At 39.7% G+C, this 23,416-nt stretch overlaps 1 protein-coding gene across 1 annotated transcript in view; it reads left to right on the top strand.

Annotated features, from left to right (window-relative positions):
• asz1 (ankyrin repeat, SAM and basic leucine zipper domain containing 1) overlaps nt 1-23,416 on the top strand; it is an 80,652-nt gene that overhangs the window by 43,116 nt on the left and 14,120 nt on the right. Inside the window, exons 7-10 of the mRNA XM_073057705.1 lie at nt 31-155; nt 5,775-5,859; nt 6,593-6,649; nt 13,059-13,171. Of these exons, the coding sequence (XP_072913806.1) occupies nt 31-155; nt 5,775-5,859; nt 6,593-6,649; nt 13,059-13,171 (380 nt within the window). The remainder of the gene's footprint in view (nt 1-30; nt 156-5,774; nt 5,860-6,592; nt 6,650-13,058; nt 13,172-23,416) is intronic.

Genomic DNA, 23,416 nt, shown 5'->3' with positions numbered 1-23,416 from the left:
TAAAAGGATCTTTTTTTCCTCTTCCTCCAGTTGGCAATGTTACTCAAAGTAACTTCAATTACATCATTATCAAAAAAACTCCAGAACATGTCTAAAGATGAGGCAATTTACAAATACTTTGTAAATAGTTCTAATACGGGAAACAACAGTGTCAGGTAATTAACTGTGCATTTTCTTGTAAGGTATTGTGATCTATTTTGATGTTTCATAGGTTTTCATCAAATTTTACATTTTCCAATCATCCTCACTGCAAAACAATCACTCTGTTGGGAGTATTCTAAAGGCTTCCCTAATAGGAAAATTTTGGAAAAGTGCAAAAATAACAGGGTTATTGTCATCGGTGCCTGTGACTTCGCTGATATTGACAGGCACCTCCTCAGTGCAAGAGGCTCAGATGAGGCAGAATTTGTAAGTTGCATCCTGACATGTGGGCAGGCCAGTATGAGGAGAGGCAATAGTGGATCTAGTATTGGGCAATGAATCTGATCAGGTGACAGTTCTGTCAGTAGGAGAGGATTATGGAGACAGTAAGCACAACTCCATGATTTTAAGCATAGCCTCAGACAAAGATGGGATGGTGGATTGTAGGGGAAGTATTTAATTGGGGAAGGACTAATTATGATGCTATTAGGCAGGAATCTGGGAGTGTAAAGTGGGTACAGATGTTCTCAGGGAAATGCACAACAGAAATGTGGAGGTTGTTTAGGGAGCACTTGCATGGGATTCTGGGTGAGTTTGTCCATTGAGGCAAAGAAAGGATGGTAGGCTGAAGTAACCGTGATTAACAAAGCAAAGATAGAACATTTAGTGAAGTGGTTGAAAGATGCATACTTAACTGTTAGGAAGCAGAGATCAGATAGGGCTCTTGAGAGAGATAAGGTAGCCAATAAAGAACTTAAGAAGGGACTTCGGAGAGCTGGAAGGGGGCATGAGAAGGCCTTGGCAAGAAGGATTAAGGAAAACCTCAAGGCATTCTACACATCTGTGAAGAACAGGATGACTAGAGTGAGGGTAGGACCAATCAGGATTAAAAGTGGGAATATATGCCTGGAGTAGGAGGAGGTAGGGAGGTCCTCAGTGAAATCTTTACTTAAGTATTCTCCAGTGAAAGGGATGTAAATTCATAGTAGAATGGATAATGTACTGGAACGTCAAGGTTAAGAAAAAGGATGTACTGGATCTTTTGAAAAGCAATAGGATAGGTAAATCCCCCTGGTTGAGTGGGATATACATCAGGCTACTACAGAAAGTGAGGAAAGAAATTGCTGGGGTCTTGATGATGAACTGTGTGCCCTTACTGGCCATAGGAATAGTAACAGAAGATTGGAGTGTTACAGATGTTTTTCAAGAAAGTTCATAGGATAATCCTAGGAATTAGGTGGGAAAAATTGTTGGAGAGGCTTCTTAGAGACAGGATGTACGAGTATTTTAAGGAGCGTCATCTGATTAGGGATAATCTACATGGCTTTGTGATGTGCTGGTCATGTCTCACAAATCTGACTTGACTTCTCTGAGGAAGTGACAAAACAAATTGATCAGGGTAGAGCGGTGGATGTGCTGTATATTGATGTTAGCAAGGCATTTGACAAGGTTCTGCTTGGTAAGCTCATTCAGGAAGTCATGAGATCCAGGAAAAGTTGGCTACATGGATTTGGAATTGTCTTGCCCACAGAAGGCAGAGGGTTGTAGTAAATGGAGTGTATTCTGCCTTGAGATCTGTGACAAATGATATTCCAAAGGGTACTGTTCTGGGATCACTACTGTTTGCTTTTTTATAAATGACTTGGATTTGGAAGTGGAAGAGTCGGTTAGCAAGTTTGCAGATGACAGGATGGTTCGTAGTGTTGAGAATAGTGTAGAAGGTTGTTGTAGTTTACAACAGGACATTGATAGGATGCAGAGCTGGGCTAAGAAGAGGCAGATGGAGTTCAGCCTGGAAAGGTGTGAACTGATATACTTTGGAAGATTGAACTTGAAGACAGAGTATGAGGTTAATGACAACTTCTTAGCAGTGTGGAATAACACAGGGATCTTGGGGTCCAAGTCCATAGATCCCTCAAAGTTGCTGCGCAAGTTAAGAAGCTGTATGGTATGTTGGTCTTCATAAGTCAGTGAATTGAATTCAAGAGCCACAAGGTAATGTTGTAGCTCTATAAAACTGGTTAAACTACTCTTTATGATCAGTTCTGATCACCATGTTACAGAGAGAATGTAGAAGCTTTAGAGAGGGTGCAGGGTGCTGCCTGGATCAGAGAACATAACTTAAGAAGAAAAGTTGAGTAAGCGAAGGCTTCTCTCTTTGAAGTGAAGGAGGATGAGAGGTGGCTTGTTAGAGCTACAGTACATAAGATGATATGGGGCATGGGTAGAGTGGACAGCCAGTGCCTTTTTCCCAGGGCAGCAATACAAGAGGACATACTTATAAGGTGATTGAAGGAAGGTATAGAAGGAATGTCAGAGGTAAATTTTTTACACTAAGAATGGTAAGTGTATGAAACGCAACACGAAGTGGTGATAGAGGCAGATACATTGGGGAAATCTAAAAGATTCTTGGACAGGCATATGGATAAAAGAAAAAAGAGGGCTATGCTGGAGGGAAAGGTTAGATTGATCTTGGAGTAGGTTAAAAGATCAACACAAGCTCGTGGGCTGAAGGGACAGTACTGTGCTGTAATGTACTATGTCCTTAGTCATTTTTAAACAATTATTCCTGATTAACTACTCTTAAATTTAAAATTAAGCACAAGAAAATTGTTGCATAGAATTGCATTTAAATATTTACTTGATATAAGAATATGTAATATCTTGCTTTCATTTTCATTAAATAACGAATGTTGAAGAAATATTATGTGAGGATATTTATTCATTGGTTATGAATTAATTCATCTTATAAAATTCATGTAGTGAAAAAATAAATAGAAGATGTATATAGAGGACTGCACTGGTTTACCAAACACAAGGATCACAGGCTGATGATTCACAGTAAGAGACACTTGAGGGATTTGTTTTGCAAAATTGACAAGGGAATCTCTGCTATGATACCTATTTTATCGAACAATGTAACATCCATTTATAGTTAATTAAAATAATGTACCTTTCTCTTATGCATATAATAGAGCCAAAAAATTTTTCCTTCTAGACCTCACACCATTACTATTCAGGGAAATGAATGGGATTATAGACAATAGACAATAGGTACAGAAGTAGACCATTTGGCCCTTCGAGCCTGCACCGCCATTCTAAGATCATGGCTGATCATCTACTATCAATACCCGGTTCCTGCCTTGTCCCCATATCCCTTGATTCCCCTATCCATAAGATACCTATCTAGCTCCTTCTTGAAAGCATCCAGAGAATTGGCCTCCACTGCCTTCTGAGGCAATGCATTCCACACCCCCACAGCTCTCTGGGAGAAGAAGTTTTTCCTTAACTCTGTCCTAAATGACCTACCCCTTATTCTTAAACCATGCCCTCTGGTACTGGACTCTCCCAGCATCTGGAACATATTTCCTGCCTCTATCTTGTCCAATCCCTTAATAATCTTATATGTTGCAATCAGATCCCCTCTCAATCTCCTTAATTCCAGCATGTACAAGCCCAGTCTCTCTAACCTCTCTGCGTAAGACAGTCCGGACATCCCACGAATTAACCTTGTGAATCTACGCTGCACTTCCTCTACAGCCAGGATGTCCTTCCTTAACCCTGGAGACAAAACTGTACACAATACTCCAGGTGTGGTCTCTCCAGGGCCCTGTACAAATGCAAAAGGATTTCCTTGCTCTTGTACTCAATTCCCTTTGTAATAAAGGTCAACATTCCATTAGCCTTCTTCACTGCCTGCTGCACTTGCTCATTCACCTTCAGTGACTGATGAACAAGGACTCCTAGATCTCTTTGTATTTCTCCCTTACCTAACTCTACACTGTTCAGATAATAATCTGCCTTCCTGTTCTTACTCCCAAAGTGGATAACCTCACACTTATTCACATTAAACATCATCTGCCAAGTATCTGCCCACTCACCCAGCCTATCCAAGTCACCCTGAATTCTCCTAACATCCTCATCATATGTCACACTGCCACCCAGCTTAGTATCATCAGCAAACTTGCTGATGTTATTCTCAATGCCTTCATCTAAATCGTTGATGTAAATTGTAAACAGCTGTGGTCCCAATACCGAGCCCTGTGGCACCCCACTAGTCACCACCTGCCATTCCGAGAAACACCCATTCACCGCTACCCTTTGCTTTCTATCTGCCAACCAGTTTTCTATCCATGTCAATATCTTCCCCCCAATGCTATGAGCTCTGATTTTACCCACCAATCTCCTATGTGGGACCTTATCAAATGCCTTCTGAAAATCGAGGTACACTACATCCACTGGATCTCCCTTGTCTAACTTCCTGGTTACATCCTCGAAAAACTCCAATAGATTAGTCAAGCCTGATTTGCCCTTGGTAAATCCATGCTGGCTCGGCTCAATCCTATCACTGCTATCTAGGTATGCCACTATTTCATCTTTAATAATGGACTCTAGCATCTTCCCCACTACTGATGTTAGGCTGACAGGATGATAGTTCTCTGTTTTCACCCTCCCTCCTTTCTTAAAAAGTGGGATAACATTAGCCAATCTCCAATCCTCAGGAACTGATCCTGAATCTAAGGAACATTGGAAAATGATTACCAATGCATCCGCAATTTCCAGGGCCACCTCCTTTAGTACCCTAGGATGCAGACCATCTGGACCTGGGGATTTGTTAGCCTTCAGTCCCATCAGTCTACTCATCACTGTTTCCTTCCTAATGTCAATCTGTTTCATTTCCTCTGTTACCCTATGTCCTTGGCCCATCCATACATCTGGGAGATTGCTTGTGTCTTCCCTAGTGAAGACAGATCTAAAGTACTTATTAAATTCTTCTGCCATTTCTCTGTTTCCCATAACAATTTCACCCAATTCATTCTGCAAGGGCCCAACATTGTTCTTAACTATCTTCTTTCTCTTCACATACCTAAAAAAGCTTTTGCTATCCTCCTCTATATTCCTGGCTAGCTTGCGTTCATACCTCATTTTTTCTCCCTGTATTGCCTTTTTAGTTAAGTTCTATTGTTCCTTAAAAATTTCCCAATCATCTGTCTTCCCACTCACCTTAGCTCTGTCATACTTATTTTTTTTAATGCTATGCAATCTCTGACTTCCTTTGTCAACCATTGTGGCCCCTTTCCCCCCTTTGAATCCTTCCTTCTCCGGGGGATGAACTGATTTTGCACCTTGTGCATTATTTTCAAGAATACCTGCCATTGCTGTTCCACTGTCTTTTCTGCTAGGATATCCATCCATTTAACTTTGGCCAGCTCCACCCTCATGGCTCCATAGTCTCCTCTGTTCAACTGCAACACTGACACCTCCGATCTGCCCTTATCCTTCTCAAATTGCAGATAAAAACTTATCATTTTATGGTCACTACCTCCTAATGGCTCCTTTACTTCAAGATCGCTTATCAAATCCTGTTCAATGGAGTTGGAAAGCAGGGTCTGCATAATGGAAAATCGAGACATTACAATTCTCTAGGAATGCAACTCCTCCATAATGCAGAAGTATACAGAGTTGATCTATGTTCATTTGTAATATCTACTATTAGAATCAAATTCCTTTTTATATTTTTATGGAACCCAAATTATCTTTGGAAAATGGATTCAGAAGTATATTTCATGGGAATATTAATTCATTCCTTTGTAAGAAATTTTTAATATCTTATTTACATTCTTTTTCATCAGTTTTCATAGTTCAGTTTCAGCTTTTGGTGAAATGGAACTATTTCTGTCTGGGCTTGATCTTGAACATCTTAAGGAGTTATTTAAGGTGTGTTTATTTTCTTGATAATGGAAAATATTATTAGCAATGTAATTAGTCCTCAAGTTAATTATTGAAATATCTTTTATCAGTGGCATGCTTGTTTGATTTTACTGTTTTCGAAGACCTTAACTGAATGTGCACTATTTGTAAGCTCTTAAAACAGAGGCTATGTTGCAGGACAAATGCAAATACTCCTCGTTTTCTACTGAGTAACTCTCATGAATCTGCGTACTTGCAAGATAAGCTGGTCCCAGGCACATTCTCAAACTTTTTTTGAATATACATGTTGAGGAACGAAAAGTTGTCTGTGTATAAATGTAGCAATCAGTTTCGAGATCCCTACTTTGTGGTAATGGAGACTTGTCATTATAGTTTATTGGGTACAAAGAAGAATGCTGTAATGGTATCTTAGACTTTTTTACTCATGGAAATTGGTGCTGCTATGCTTTGTGGTTAATTGTAGTTTCATGGTAGGTATTTTACTTGTTACACAAAAAAAACTATCTGAGACCAATGGGAAGATGATTTGTAAATGATTAGCAATTAATAATATGGAAATATTTCAACTTTACGTGGTTTATCATTAGAAGTTAACCTCTGGTTTAATTAATTATGAACAAGTTAACAACAAATATTCCTAAAGAGTTGTTGGAACTGTTATTTTATAACATAATTATTTATCAGTGCACCTCAATTCCTTGCTTCTGATTTTAACATGTTTTCTGTTGTTGCATTTAAGGAGAATGATATATCTTTGAGAGATCTTATAACAATGGGGAAGGAAGATCTTGAAAAGGTTTGCATTTTAAAAAAATTCTTTTTCATTTATGATATTTAGTCAAAAATCTTTATAGCACAGACACAAGAAAAAGGTTGACCTCTTTTTTAACAGCTATTGCAATTATATTTATTTTACTTTGAACATAAATCACTCACAACTGAGCTCTGTGATTTTTTTAAGTATACTTCCAAAAATAGCAACCTTGCTAACACACAGGCTATACTATAACCTCTATGGTAAGCAGACATATTCCTCATTAACTTTTGAGTGATTGATGTCTGTGTTGCTAGGGGCAAATCTAGAATTTAGAAGTTCAGACACTGTTCTGTGGTACTACTTGGCATAATTTGTGTGTCAGCACATACTGATTGCTCAGAAATTAGATATGTGCATATTTAATATACTTATATGTATAGGCATGTATGCTTATCTGACTGTGAGTACTGTGGTGGTTATTCACAATCACCGATTGGAAAACTTGCTCTGCTGTATCAATGATGGTCTTTTGCCATTGTAACAAAAAGACAGACTTGGTAGCAAAATTTCCTTTGCTTACATCCTTTTCATTATGCTTGGACATGGAAGTAGGTTATTAATATATAAACATAAGTGATCTTTATTTAACTGTACATCTCCAACTTTACAAACTCACTGGGCTTAGTTTGTGTTGCTGGATTTTGCGATTCATCTCACAGCTTGACTCATCACATTTGATGCACCCTACTTCATTGTCTTCCAATCCCTCACTGTTGCTTGGTTGTCTTCTCAGGTCTTGCCTGAGACAGAGTATAGCCTGCTAGAATGCTACCACAGATTCACCTGTCACAAAGAATTACTGGTTGTTCAACATTGTTCGACAAAATACTAATGATAGACATTAGTATTTCCTTTAAGTCTCAGATCAAATATTTCAATACATTAAATTCGTATAATTGCTTCCTTTCTTGAAAAGTTATTTTGAGCAGTATTACTTGGATGCTCGCTCAATATTGACTCAACTGATAAAATTTTCCGGTGACAGATTTAAAAGGAAAGGCTAGATGTGCAGATGAAGAAGATACTGATTTTAATTTCCAGTGTGGTCCAAGTCATTCCACCTGTATGGTTGTTTTAGTTAATTGTATCAAAGTTGCTTTAGGAAGACTGAACAGCTGCTGCTTTCATTTCTACAAGAGCCTGGCTATCAGACCCAAGCCCATAAGGATGAGGTTGAAGTAGGATGTCAAAAAGAGTGTCAGTAATCAGCAAACACGAGGAAATCTGCAGATGCTGGAAATTCAAACAACACACACAAAATGCTGGTGGAACACAGCAGGCCAGGCAACATCTATAGGGAGAAGCACTGTCGTCGTTTCTGGCCGAGACCCTTCGTCCAGCATTTTGTGTATATATAACCATATAACAATCACAGCACGGAAACAGGCCATTCCGGCCCTCCTAGTCCGTGCCGAACTCTTAATCTCACCTAGTCCCACCTACCCGCACTCAGCCCATAACCCTCCACTCCTTTCCTGTCCATATACCTATCCAATTTTACCTTAAATGACACAACTGAACTGGCCTCTACTACTTCTACAGGAAGCTCATTCCACACAGCTATCACTCTCTGAGTAAAGAAATACCCCCTCGTGTTTCCCTTAAACTTTTGCCCCCTAACTCTCAAATCATGTCCTCTCGTTTGAATCTCCCCTACTCTCAATGGAAACAGCCTATTCACGTCAACTCTATCTATCCCTCTCAACATTTTAAATACCTCGATCAAATCCCCCCTCAACCTTCTACGCTCAAATGAATAGAGACCTAACTTGTTCAACCTTTCAAACCTAACTTGTTCAACCTTTCAACAAGGTTGAGTATGTTGTCAGTATTCAGATTTGGATGAGATCAGGCCGGGTGAACTCTTCATAATTAAATGCACTGATACTCTGTACTTCTTTTAGATCTTGGCTACCTAATTGGATCCCCTCAGAACCCAAGCAAGTGTGATGGGGTGAAGAAATCAAATCTAATGAAAAAACTAGTAAATCAATTAAGCTTAAAGATCCATTTTATATTCAAACAAATAAAATGTTTGTATTGATAGATCCATGCAGACCTTATTTGTTTGATTGTCAAGAAGTGCCCTTCCTGACAAGCGAAAGTAGACCAACCTAACTATAATTATTTCAATGTTGCTGTTTTTAAAAAAAAACAGATGTCATGCAGTGTTCTCAAATAATTTACTGTCAGCCTTCTGGCCCAAAACCAGGCACTAATTAGCTTATCTCAAGCCATCTAAGAAACTGATAAACATGCTGGACTGTTTACGTGGTCATCAAACAAAAATGGGAAATGTAATGCATTTCACTGTTAGTATTGGATGGACACAGTTTGTCCAGTCTCATGATTTTTCAGGAGACATAGTAATGAGTTATGTACTAGCACGGACTTTGCAAACTGAGACCAGAAAGTAGGAGCAAATGGCTATTTTCAGTAAGGTAGGTTGTAACTAGTGAAGTAGTCCTGAGATTAGAACTGTACAATATATACCAATTGCTTAGATGAAAGTCAAAAGGAGCATGTTTCCAAATTTCTGAAGTGAAAAAGAAAACTCTTAACCATAGCACCTGTTCAAAGTATTTCCATGAATTGGTCAAATATGGTTCTCCTTCCTCAAAACTATTTGCCTCCGTCTAGTGTTCTGTTATAATGCCATTTGTAATAGCTTCTTCCTGTGTCAGATATTCAGCTAACCGGCCTACGGTTTCCTCTGTCTCTATCAGATTAGCTACATTTGAATAATTGAGTTACATTTGGTTGTTTTCCAAGCTAATAAATTGGAGTTTTATATCATGGATGCTGCATCTGTCTACATCACCTGCAAGCCAGATCAGTACAGAGCAAGCTGTGGCTCACGCAGCAAGCTCCCCCTCTCCAAGCAGCTGATGAATCCAAAAGAACGGCAGAGACTGATACAGTTTGGCACCAGGAGTTGCGGGTCGGTGTTGAACTGCCTTAGGGGCACCAGCTTCAGATTTTTCCCCAGGGTGTACTCCAGAAGCCTGCCCCAGAGGTTTGAGGATCAGAGTTTTCCTTCTAGATGAGCTACCAAAAATTTCTTCAGATACATAGTGTAAAAGAGAGGCGAGAGTGGATAGCGGACCACTGGAAAATGATACTGGGGAGGTAATAACGGGGGCCAAGGAAATGGCAGATGAACTGAATATGTATCTTGCATCAGTCTTCACTGTGGAAGACACTAGCAGTATGGTGGAAGTTCCAGGTGTCAGGGGTCATGAAGTGTGTAAAGTTACCATTACTAGAGAGAAGACCCTTAGGAAACTGGAAGGTCTGAAGCTAGATAAGTTACCTGGACTGAATGGTGTACTCCCCAGGGTTCTGAAAGAGGTGGCTGAGTAGATTATGGAGGCATTAGTAATGATCTTTCAAGAATCACTTGATTCTGGGATGGTTCCAGAAGACTGGAAAATTGCAAATGTCACTCCATTCTTCAAGAAGGGAGTGAGGCAGAGGAAAGGAAACTATAAGCCAGTTAGTCTGACATAAGTGCTTGGGAAGATGTTGGAATAGATTTTTAAGGATGAGATCTCAGAGTACTTGAAGGCACATGATAAAATAGACTGTAATCAGCATGATCTCCAGACAAATGTGTTGAAATTCTTTGAAGAAATAACAAGCAGGATACACAAAGGAGAATTGGTTGATGTTGTGTACTGGATTTTCAGAAGGCCTTTGACAAGTTGCCAAACATGAAGCTGCTTAACAAGCTACAAGCCCACTTGGAGTATTATGAGCAGTTTTGGGCTGTTTATCTTAGAAAGGTTGTGCTGAAACTGGAGAGGTTTCAAAGGAGGTTCATGAAAATGATTCAGGATTGAATGGCTTGTCATATAAAGAACATTTGCTGGTTCTGGGCCTGTATTCACTAGAATTCAGAAGAAGGAGGGGTGATCTCATTGAAACCTGTTGAATGGTGAAAGGCCTTGATAATATAGATGTGGATGTTTCCTTTGGTGGGAGAGCTTAAGACTAGAGGACACAGTCTCAGAATAGAGAGCCCTTCTTTTAGAATGGAGATGAGAGGAATTTCTTTAGCCAGAGCATGGTAAATCTATGGAATTCTTTGCCACAGGCAGCTATGGAAGCCAAGTTTTTTTATGTATATCTAAAGCAGAGGTTGATATATTCTTGATTGGTCAGGGTATGAAGGGATACAGAGAGAAAGCAGGAGATTGAGGCCAAGAGGAAAATTGGATCAGTTATAATGAAATGGCAGAGCAGACTCGATGGGCCAAATGGCCTAATTCTGCTCCTCCGTCCTATGGTCTTATTGTCTAACTTACTTTGCAGAAACTGGCTGATGTTTTCCACATTATAGTGGTGGCCAAATATCATAAGACCCTCTTTGTACAAAGTGTTTTGGAATACTCAGAAAGAGTGATGTTGCATATCTGCTATTTTTAATCAGCACCTCAAAAGTTGGCTTTATTCCTTTTTCTTTCAAAGATTTGAACCTTGTACCTTGCTAAATTCTCATGTACAAAAGGCTTTCTAAATGTGCACTGCAATTGATTTTGGGGGATAGAAAGGGGAATTTTATGTTTTCATGATGTCTGCATGTTCATCTGTGAATGTTAGCTTATCACTCAATAACTTTAAATGTCATATCGGATTTTAAATAAACATAAGTAATTTCCTGTCATTATATACACTGTTCAACAGAAATGGTGTTAGAATCTATGCATGTATCTATACTTGGGATGTAAAACACTGCCTTCCACTGTACTAAAGTCACTTAAGCTGTCTGATTATGGCAAACAGTCCATAAACCAGTCAGGGCTTCAAGGTTCATAGTTTGACACAGAATTGACTCATTAAGTTCACACAATACCTTGATGCTGTTTCTAATACTACAAATAATGTTCATTCAACTAATGGACAAAATTACTCATTTCAGTATACATTTTAACTGTCAGAGGAAAAGCAAAACTTTCAGCACACTTTGATTTAGTATATTTCATTCCATGTTTGAATGTTCCTTGTCACATTTCAACTGCACTTTATAATTTCAACATTCTGACCAAGCAGAATTTTAAGAGGCATCGACAGTAAAAATTCATTTTTATGGGCTGAACAGGTACCTTACCACACTCTGTCATGAATTGTGCATGACCATTTTAACCATTAACAGATTTCTTGATATTCCCTCCACTCCCTTCTTCCTATGAGAATAAGCTGTCTGTTTATGATGCAAATAACTTGAATTTATCCCCTACCTCCATATACAGTCCTGCCAAATTGCTTTACATGGGGATGAATGGTTTATCTATCCATCTCCAACCCTGGCTAGGTTATACATTACTATAAGATCATCCAAGTCAGCTAACTAACCCTCTTGCCTTTTCCATTAACTCTGTCCTTAAACTACCTTCGCTCTTTTTTAGCCTCACCCCTGGTAAGAAATGGGAATAGTTTGTGTTTCTTTTATCCTGAAACTGAGACCTGTTAGTTTCTTCTTTATTTCACCATTCATTACCCATCAGAACGGTGGCAAGGAGTAAGGGTAAGAAAGTGAGTTAACGCAAGGATTGGGAAAGGAATCTCAGTGGTTGGCTAAAAATGAGAATGGGACTGCAGAGAGATTAGGTTGGAAAGAACAAGGCTACATCTGAGAGGAAAAGCCTGAAAGAGTTTTGAGTTCTAAGCCTGGACAGAAGGAGGATAGATTAGTTTATCTTGAAATGTAAGGAAGGGGGAAAAGTAACTGGAAAGGTGGTCGTAACTGAGATAACGAACCATGACCATTTGATAAACACAAGATGCTGCAGATGCTGGAAATCTGAAGCAACACACACAAAGTGCTGGAACTCAGCAAGTCAGGCAGTATCTTCGGAAGTGAATGAACAGGTGACGTTTTAGGCCAAGACCCTTCATCAGGACCACTTTGTACCTGGTAAATGTGAAAGGTTGGCTGAGCAGTAGAGAATCTGTAGGCTTTCTTTGTCTTTTTGAAAGGGAGGATGATTTTGTAAAACAGAGTAGGTCCCAAACAAACTTGATAGGGTGTCACCATAACTTGAGTTCAGCGGTTAAACAAATTGTGCAGCAGATATTTGAATGTTGCAGAACTTGAGATGAAGCAGTAAGACTGGGGACCATTCTAGGCAAGTGTCTTGGACAAGAAATAAAGTACAGCGGTGATTCCTGAGAAGAGGGAATAAAGATTAAAATCTGAGATAGAGATGAAAATCATCTGATAGATTCCCTAGGTAGATGATGTAGAAGGAAAGGAGATATAGAGAGTTTAGTATAAATATTAGGATTGTTACAATTTACAGTGGAAATTAAAGCTTTGTTCTGCTTCCAATCAAAACATTGACATAGTGTGAGCATAAATTGTAGCACTTTTTTATTTTTTATTCAGATTGGAATCACTTACCCTAATGACCAGCAGAAAATTTTGGATGCCGTTTATGAAATGCAACCAGAAGATCAACAGGTTGCTGAAATACCAATGCTGAATAATTTTGATTGCAGGTAATTGAAACTAAAATGACCATCCACTTTAAACAGGTAAATCAGATGCTCATCAAAGTGGGGTTGGAAAAGTGCAAGAGGAGAATAGAGTAGAACTTTATTGCCATTGCTCGAGGCAATGAAATTGCAGTGCTTCTCCAGTCTGTACTAAAAAGATATTTTTAATGCATGTGGTATGGCTTAACTTAAAAAAAATCCCATATTTACAAGCATCAAGTGACTTTGATAGTCCATAACACTCAGAGGCCAACTGATAAGCTGGAGTGTATCATTATTCAGCTGCACAACAGTCCTTGAGAAGGTGCTGTTTTTCAGTCTTTCTATCTTGGTTAAGATGTTTCTGTATCTCCTACCAGATGGCAGGAGATTGAACAGACAGTGTCTGGGATGGGATAGGTCTTTAATGATATTTCAGATGTGCCATCAAGAGTTGTAGGAAGTCTCCAGGTCCAGTGGTCGAGTCCCAATGACATGCTGAGCCTTGTTAATGATTTGCAATCTGTCTTGCTGCAGTTAGAGTACCATACTGTCATCCCATACGTTCGTCTGTTCTCTTGATAAAAGTTGGCCAGCAACTTTTGAGCTAATTAGCTCCCCTTAAGCAGCTCAGGTTAAGTTGATGGACTAAGAAAACGCAAGTTTTGTTAAATGATGAAGCCAACTTGAAATTTTCATTCATTTCGAGATGAGTCTCTAAAATATTTCAATAATGTGTGATGCACAACTTTACAAAATCCTTTGAAATTTAATATTCCTTGTGAACACAACCATGGCAAGTAACATGAAAATGCTTTAAAATAACATGGAGCATTCTATACTTCTAGAGATAATTGGGTAGAAATCTATCCTCTGTAGTCTGCACTGACTGCATGTCCATAATGTAGCCGTTCATTGTTGTTGGCTGCTTCTGAACTGATTCCATGTTCAGCAAGAGCTACCAAGGTCAACTTTTATCCTAATGTTAAAGCTAAGATGTTGAACTTTATATAGATGAATAGATTTAGCAATTCTTTAGAAAAAAAGTATTTGTTCCAGTAAGCTAGAAGAACTGTATTATAATTTCTATTTATGGGCCATTTCCTTTGGAGTATGGCTAACTAATCCGAACCCAATGATATATTTGGGTCACGTATCGTTAGACTGGGCTGATGCAGCACTTTATAGTATGGAACAAGGTGTTCTGTCACCCCACAACTACAGTGGAATGGCTCATGTTGGGACAAAGGATTGCTTTTGGGGTGTGTGTATCTAGACAGTTGCTGTACAAAGGTCATGCTGAAATAGGCATGGAGATTAGAAAAAACGGCACAGTAAGTCTACAGGATGCATCATAGTGAGTTTAACTGGAAGATGAGGAGAAAGGAATGGACCTTGCAAAGGGTTTTGCTTGGGGATAATGTAGATGCATATGACTGGTAATATCAGGATAAATGGGTACCTGCTGTGTGCCTGAAACAAGGTTTTAAACAAAGCTGTGTTTGGCCTGATCTGTGAAAATGTTGGGGCTAATATGTCCTTAGATTTGTGCCCAGTTGGAACTGGCTTTGATCAGGATTGGTTTTAACCTGATATCTAAGTAGATCATAACGATGATTGCACTGCAATAAGTATTGTAAAATTAAATTGTCATTTGAGAAACACTTTCAGATAGCCCAAGGATACACTTTTTAATGCAGGGACTAATTGAGGGAGTGTTGTTTGCAGCAGCACAACATCATTCATTAATATTTTTTCTTCAGAATATATTTTTGCTTTTTGCCACAAAGTTAGGAAGTAAGATTCACTTGAAAAAAATATTATTGCAATATCGAAGGATGCAAAAGACATTCCTTCAGCTTTATCTTTACTTGTCTTGCCTTTTGTACTTGATACTGCTTGACGAGAACACAGTTCGATTTAAAAGTGATCTAAATTATAGTAACCTACCATCTCCTAGATCAGGGATCCTAACCTGGGGTCCACTGACCCCTCTACATCCTAAACCACTGTGTTCTTTTTTTGTTTTCTGTTCCTTGATCTTTACCTGAGCATTATGTGACTCTTCATTAATTGAAAAGCATTTTTAAGATTAAAGTTGGAGCAGTGATATTCCCTTGTACAAAAACTGCAAGGATTTTCTGCACAAAATACCTCATTTTGCAGACCAGAATTAATATTCACAACATATTATTATTAAAGTGACCCCATTGATTAGTAAAATGCTGATATTTTAAGTTTTCAGATAGTTGATAATAGGTAATGGCAGAGCACCTTGTTACAATGTGGTTTGGAAGACAAGACAGCTATTACAGAAAGTGGCAAAATCAGACAAAGTTAAGTAATATTTGCAGAGAGGATATAGGTAACAGGCAAATTTTAGCCCAACAGTGAGAATTAATTTAAGGCACATGAATGCAGAGCTAAAACAACTTTCATTTTGAAGGTTTCTCTCCATTGCACCCTTAAATACTTCAAGGTAGAAGTTACTGAATAATTTGATCTGATGAAAGTGTGTGCTTTCCTAAATATTACAAATACAGTGTATGATATTAAAGACTAAAGTATGTACTTAAGTGCAAGATTTTTATTGCCACTCTACAAATTATTTTGGAATAAAACCTTTTGTCTCTATTTACACTGTATGCTTAAGAGGTCTTAGTACTGCTCAGAGTCATTCATCAGTCACCGATTATTGTCAGAGAATAGATGTAGTTTGTAAAATGTTCACATTATTGATGCTCTTCAAGCAAATATCACAATTAATTATGTGCCATGGAAGACCTTGTAGTAAGTAGACAGGCGTTGAAACCCTTAATTCCCTTTGCCTCTCTACAAATATGCCTTGGTTCACAGAATGGCCCTGAGATTGTCAGAAAGTTTGGATTTAGGTTATGGATGACAGAGGGAATGAGATCAACTATTATCCTGTCTCCCAAAATAAGCTGTGATTTAATTAATCCAATGTGAAGGTCTTAACTGCCTCCTCACCTTTGACAAATGCTTCTGAAAGTAATGTTTTGAATGAAAACATTTTGCTAAGATGTTTTGTAATTATTTGCAGAGTAAAATGTAGACATAAAACCCAGTTTGTTACATTTTTGCCTGTAATGTGTGTTTCAAATCTAGTATTTTGTTTGCTGGAAGTTTTCCTGTGGTGATATTGACGTTAATTTCTGTATTTTCAATTATCCTTTATATTCAATAACAGAGTTACAAAAAAGATTGTAGCAAAATTAACCCTGATGTTTGAAAGGAGGTAGAACCCGTTTTATATGAATTATAAATGCAGACTGTATTAACAAACTCTGACCTTTCTAATGTTAAACTAGGTGTTAGAATAAAATAGTCCAAACAAATCCAGCTGGAGTTGGTGTACAAGTTACTAAGTACATCAAACACACTAAAGCATGAGACTGAATGTTGATGTTTTATTGGGGGAAATGGTTAGACACACTTATTGCTGACCTTGAAGTCACTTTCTGGGAGGTGTTTGATACATTTTCAAGTAAGGTCTGGATTTCCATCTATCAATAGATGTATCTGAAGTGATTGGTTCATTGGAAGAAGCATAATTTCCTCATTTGCTGGATAAGAGGTTCTTCCAGTGGGATTTAATTCTGACAGGTTGATCCATCAGTCACGTAACTTCAAAAATAGATGTTAATTTTCACATCAGTTCAGCGGCCTGATGTCACTTTCACAAAGTGAAAACATAAATTAGAACAACAAATTTATTGCTATTTGTAACTAATTTTAGTAATGAACATTAATGATGAAAGCATTTCTATTAAAATTATTTTCACTTCTTACGGTTTTGAACTTTTATCTATATACAAAAGAATTTTGTAACAAGATTGCCAGAATTACATTTTATTAAATAGTTGCCCTTGGCATTTGTGTACTCTAGCAGTTTTACATGATTGAAATCTTTGAGTTCAACAAGTCCAATAAGCTCTTTAAACAATCCAAACGTATATATTTTTAAAGTTTAAAGGTAAAGACATCTGAGGAAAAATATATTGATTCCGATTTTACAATTGTTATGATAGCAACATTATCAAAGCTTGTCATTCTTCTATATGTAGTTTAATGGAAAATTGCCCAATTGTCAGTGATTCAATCATATTCAATGTCTTGCACGGTTTACCAAAATAAAGAAAAATGGTTGAATATTAAAGAATTTGACATTTATATTGTTAAAGAACTTAAAACAGTTTCACTGTGAAATGAGTTTTAATGCCATATTTAATACTTAGCAAATCCTTTTAAAAATACTAAATTGTGTAGATATAATAATTTTACATAGATCACTTCACATAAAAAAATCTTCAAGTGCATTTTAATTGTTTTAAATTAAATATACTCATATTTCAGATTTTTTATATATATCTCAATCGTCTGTTAATGTAAAGTCTTTAAAATATTAACTAAAGTATTTGCCTCATCTTCCTGGTTTTGAGAATCATGTGTTCCGTTGACTTGGTGACATTCTCAGGATGCCAGGGATCCCAATCAATACAAGAACACTGGCAACCAAGGTCAAAAAAAGTGGAGATCATTAAGTTCTGTTGAAGTCTTTCTTCAAGGTCAGTGGCAAGCATTGTCACACTGTGTCCGATTGTGAAATCTGGGCCAATCTTATTCTCAGAACAACGAAAGAGAAATATGCAGGATGAAGGCACCAAAGAAACGTATAATAAAAGCAAGTCCTGCTGTTAATCTAAAAATGAGTGCTTCTCCAAGTTGCAGTTGGTATTTAAGAATTCCATTTGATATTTCAGACTTGAGTTAATTTCGAGTCGAGTAAATTAAGCAGAGTTAATCAGAACAAAATATTTATGCTTAAGTAGATCCATTCTATTAAATGAATATTTCTGCAACTAGAATTTTGTATATCTGATATATAGTTGTGCAGCTATTGCAATTGTTAATGCAAACTGAATAATTTATTATGTTGCTCACCTGTTAAGATCTTTTTCTTCCTCCAATATCAGATTTTTAATTCAGATTTACTTATCACATGTATATCGAAATATACTATAAAATGTGTTGTTTCTGTTAACAACCAACGATTGGTGTGCTGGGGGCAGCCTACAAATGTCGCCACATTCACACAATCTGGCGTCAACATACCATGCCCACGGTGTTCAGCAGAACAACATAGCAGCGGCAACAACAGACAAGCCCCCTTCTCTCACTCTCTCTCACTCTCACACTCCAACTTCTAGTCCCTAACCTGGCAATTGTGTTGGGCCTCTGACCTCCAGACAAGCCAACCCAAGAGTTCAACCTTAAGCCTGCCATCTCTGGACTCAGTAAACTCAGTCTTTGACCTACAGGCTTCTACCTCTGGACTCATTCAACTGAGGACTTCAACCTTCGGTTTTCGCTAACTGCTGGGTCTAAACCCCAGAACTTCCCAATCACGAGTTTGACCTTTCGACTTTTGTGAGCCAGTGAGTTGGGGATGGTTTATGCCTGTACAGACCTCTAACAAGAGACTCGCTGAGCTGAGGATTGCTAGTCTTCCTCTTCAGCACCTGAAGACCCAACCTTTGGGATTGAGGAACTTTTGGCCTTCGGGACTTGACGATCATGGGTTTGACCTTTGGGCCTCAACCCCAGAAGTTACCGATTATGGGATTGACCTTCAGACCTCAACATCCAGATTCACACGGACCTCTGACCCAAAGGCTTGCCAACCTTGGTTTAGGGTTGCAGACCTTCATGCCTCCTGCCTATACAGACCTCTGAAATGGCATCGCTGCTCTCCTCAGCACCTGCTGACTTGACCATTCAGCATTGTTGACCTTTGACCGTGGAGTGCTCCAACCTGGACTCCGAATACTGACTCCTGCCACTGACTCTTCATTTACCTCCTCTGACCCTTATCCCTGTCCCTGAACCCTAACCTGACCCCTATCTCCATACGCTGTTCGCAAAACAATCCCTATGAATCTAAGTAACAATTAAGTCTGAGCCATAGCATTGACAGACACCATAGCGGGTTTCAACATGTCAGAAGTTTTAGTTGTATGTAGTTCAAATCAAGTCCAGTGAGATACAGGTACAAAGAAAAGCTTGCTTGCAGCAGCACAGATTCAGACATCACAAAAAATATAAATTTATACATACTTTATACACGACAGTGAAGAGCAAAAAAATGCACAAAGCAAGACATTAGGGAAAAAAATACACATTCAGAGACTAGACTATGGTAGTGCAAGAAGTGGTGCTTAGTTTTCTGTTGCTGAGTTAGGATTAGAACATAGAGAACATGGAAAACCTGTGCCAAACATGTACTTGCTTTAGAAATTACGTAGGGTTACCCGCAGCCCTCTATTTTTCTAAGCTCCCTGTACCTATCCAAGAGTCTCTAAAAAGACCCTATTTTATCCACCTCCACCACTGTTGCCAGCAGCCCATTCACACACTCACCCCTCTCTGCATAAAAAAAACTTACCCCTGACATCTCCTCTGTACTTACTTCCAAGCACCTTAAAACTGTGCCCTCTCATGCTAGCCATTTCAGCCCTGGGAAAAGGCCTCTGACTATCCACACAATCAGTGCCTCTCATCATTTTATACACCTCTATCAGGTCACCTCTCATCCTCCTTCGCTTCAAGGAGGAAAGGCCAAGTTCACTCAACCTATTCTCATAAGGCGTGCTCTCCAATCCAGGCAACATCCTTGTAAATTTCCTCTGCACCCTTTTTCTGGTTTCCACATCCTTCCTGTAGTGAGGCAACCAGAACTGAGCACAGTACTCCAAGTGGGGTCTGATCAGGGTCCTGGCTGTAACGTTACCTCTTGGCTCTTGAACTCAGTCCCATGGTTGATGAAGGCCAATATACCATATACCTTTTTAACCACTCAGTCAACCTCCCCAGCAACTTTGCGTGTCCTATGGACTCAAACCCCAAGATCCCTCTGATCTTCCACACTGCCAAGTGTCTTACCATTAATACTATATTCTGACATCATATTTGACCTACCAGAATGAACCACCTTACACTTATCTGGGTTGAACTCCATCTGCCACTTCTCAGCCCAGTTTTGCATCCTATCAATGTCCCGCTGTAACTTCTGACAGCCCTCCACACTATCCACAACACCTCCAACCTTTTGTGTCATCAGCAAATTTACTAACCCATCCCTCCACTTCCTCATCTAGGTCATTTATAAAAATCATGAAGAGAAAGGGTCCCAGAACAGATCGTTGAGGCAAACTGCTGGTCACCAAATTCCATGCAGAATATGACCCGTCTACAACCACTCTTTACCTTCTGTGGGCAAGCCAATTCTGGATCCAAAAAGCAAGGTCCCCATGGATCCCGTGCATCCTTACTTTCTCAGTATGCCTTGCGTGGGGTGCCTTATCAAATGCCTTGCTGAAATCCATATACAGTACATCCACTGCTCTACCTTCATCAATGTGTTTAGTCACATCCTCAAAAAATTCAATCGGGCTCATAAGGCATGACCTGCCTTTGACAAAGCCATGCTGGCTTTTCCTGATCATATTATGCCTCTCCAAATGTTCATAAATCCTGCCTCTTAGGATATTCTCCATCAGTTTACCAACCACAGATGTAAGACTCACTGCTCTACAATTTCCTGGGCTATCTCTTCTCCCTTTCTTGAATAAGGGAACAATATCTGCAACCCTCCAATCCTCCGGAACTTCTCCCGTCCATATTGATGATGTAAAGATCATTGCCAGAGGCTCAACAATCTCCTTCCTCGCCTCCCACAGTAGTCTGGGTTACATCTTATCCAGTCCCGGAAACTTATCCCACTTGATGCTTTCTATATGCTCAAGCTTTTCAGTCAGCTGTAAGTCATCCCTACAATCGCCAAGATCCTTTTCCGTAGTGAATACTGAAGCAAAGTATTTATTAAGTACCTCTGCTACCTCCTCCGCTTCCATACACACTTTCCCAGGCACACTTGATTGGTCCTATTCTCTCATGTCCTATCCTCTTGCTCTTCACATACTTGTAGAATGAGTTGGGGTTTTCCTTGATCCTGCTTGCCAAGGCCTTCTCATGGCCCCTTCTGGCTCTCCTAATTTCATTCTTAAGCTCCTTCCTGCTAGCCTTATAATCTTCTAGATCTCTATCATTACCTAGTTTATTGAACCTTTTGTAAGCTTTTATTGTCTTCTTGACTAGATTTTCAACAGCCTTTGTACACCACGGTTCCTGTACCCTACCATCCTTTCCCTTTCTAACTGGGACGGACCTATGGAGAACTCCACGCAAATATCCCCTGAACATTTGCCACATTTCTGCTGTACATTTCCCTGAGAACATCTGCTCCCAATTTATACTTCCAAGTTCCTGCCTGAATAGCTTCATATTTCCCCTTACTCCATTTAAATATTTCCCTAACTTGTCTGTTCCTATCCCTCTCCAATGCTATGGTAAAGGAGATAGAATTGTGATCACTATCTCCAAAATGCTCTCCCACTGAGAGACCTGACACCTGACCAGGTTCATTTCCCAATACCAGATCAAGTACAGCCTCTCCTCTTGTAGGCTCATCTACATATTGTGTCATGTAACCTTCGTGAACACACCTTAAAAACTCCACCTCATCTAAACCCCTTGCTCTAGGGAGATGCCAATCAATATTGGGAAATTAAAATCTCCCATCACGACAACCCTGTTATTATTGCACCATTCCAGAATGTGTTTCTTATCTGCTCCTCCATGTCCCTGTCATTATTGGATGGTCTATAAAAAACACCCAGTAGAGTTATTGACCCCTTCCTGTTTCTAACTTCCACCCACAGAGACTCTGTAGACAATCCCGCCATGACTTCCTCCTTTTCTGCAGCCGTGACACTACCTCTGATCGGCAGTGCCATTCCCCCATCTCTTTTGTCCCCCTCCCTGTCCTTTCTGAAACATCTAAAGCCTGGCACTCTAAGTAACCATTCCTGCCCCTGAGCCATCCAAGTCTCTGTAATGGCCACAACATCATAGCTCCAAGTACTGATCCACACTCTAAGCTCATCTGCTTGTTCATGATACTTCTTGCATTAAAATAGACACATCTCAAACCATCAGTCTGGGTGCATCCCTTCTCTATCACCTGCCTATCCTCCCTCTCGCACTGCCTTCAAGCTTTCTCGATTTGTGAGCCAACCGCCCCTTCCTCCGTCTCTTCAGTTTGGTTCCCACCCCCCAGCAATTCTAGTTTAAACTCTCCCCAATAGCCTTAGCACACCTTCCCGCCAGGATATTGGTCCCCCTCAGATTCAAGTGCAACCCATCCTTATTGTACAGGTCACACCTGCCCCAAAATAGGTCCCATTGATCCAGAAATCTGAATCCCTGCCCCCTGCTCCAATCTCTCAGCCACGCATTTATCCTCGACCTCACTTTATTCCTATACTCGCTGTAGCGTGGTACAGGCAGTAATCCCAGGATTACTACCTTTGTGGTCCTGCTTTTCAGCTTCTTTCCTAACTCCCTTGTGTTCTTTTTCCCGACCTCCTCCCTTTTCCTACCTATGTCATTGGTACCAATATGTACCATGACCTCTAGTTGTTCTCCTTCCCACTTTAGGATATCATGGACGTGATCAGAAACATCCCGGACCCTGGCACCTGGGAGGCAAACTACCATCTGTGTTTCTTTCCTGCATCCACAGAATCGCCTGCCTGACTGCCTAACTATAGAGTCTCCTATCACTGCTGCCATCTTCTTCCTTTCCCTACCCTTCTGAGCCACAGGGCCAGACTCTGTGTCAGAGGCACGGCCACTGTTACTTCCCCACCCCACCCCCCCACCATTCGTGCTCAATTTCCTTGACCAGACAAGTTCCCTAACCTGATCCCTAAGGAGCTGCAGCTTGACATACTTGGCACAGTTGTGGCCGTCCAGGAGGCTGGGAGTCTCCCAGATATTCCACATCCGACACCGTGTACAGAACACCGGCCTAACAGATATACATCCTCTTCCTGTTCTTCACAAGTAACTTGCCTCGTCTCAACCTGTTATCGCCGAAGCCCCGTTGAGCCAAAGCTCCCCTATTCTGACTCCCTCTACTCTGATGCCCACTCTATAAAGCTGTCTTCTTTTTAAGTTCTTCCCGCCGGTCTAACTCGCTGACGTCCACGCACCTGCTCAGCCGTGCCTTGATCAGAAGGCGTGGTTATGCTGGCTGATTCAAGAACCTGATGGTTGAAGGTAAGTAGCTGTTTCTGACCCTGAGAGTTGTCCCTTTCTTTTTGACAGCTTTTGTTACATCTTGTT

Source organism: Hemitrygon akajei, chromosome 10, assembly GCF_048418815.1.
Source record: "Hemitrygon akajei chromosome 10, sHemAka1.3, whole genome shotgun sequence".
Classification (NCBI taxonomy): Eukaryota; Metazoa; Chordata; class Chondrichthyes; order Myliobatiformes; family Dasyatidae; genus Hemitrygon; species Hemitrygon akajei.
Note: the sequence above shows the minus strand (reverse complement) of the source record. Positions and strands in the feature narration are given on the sequence as shown.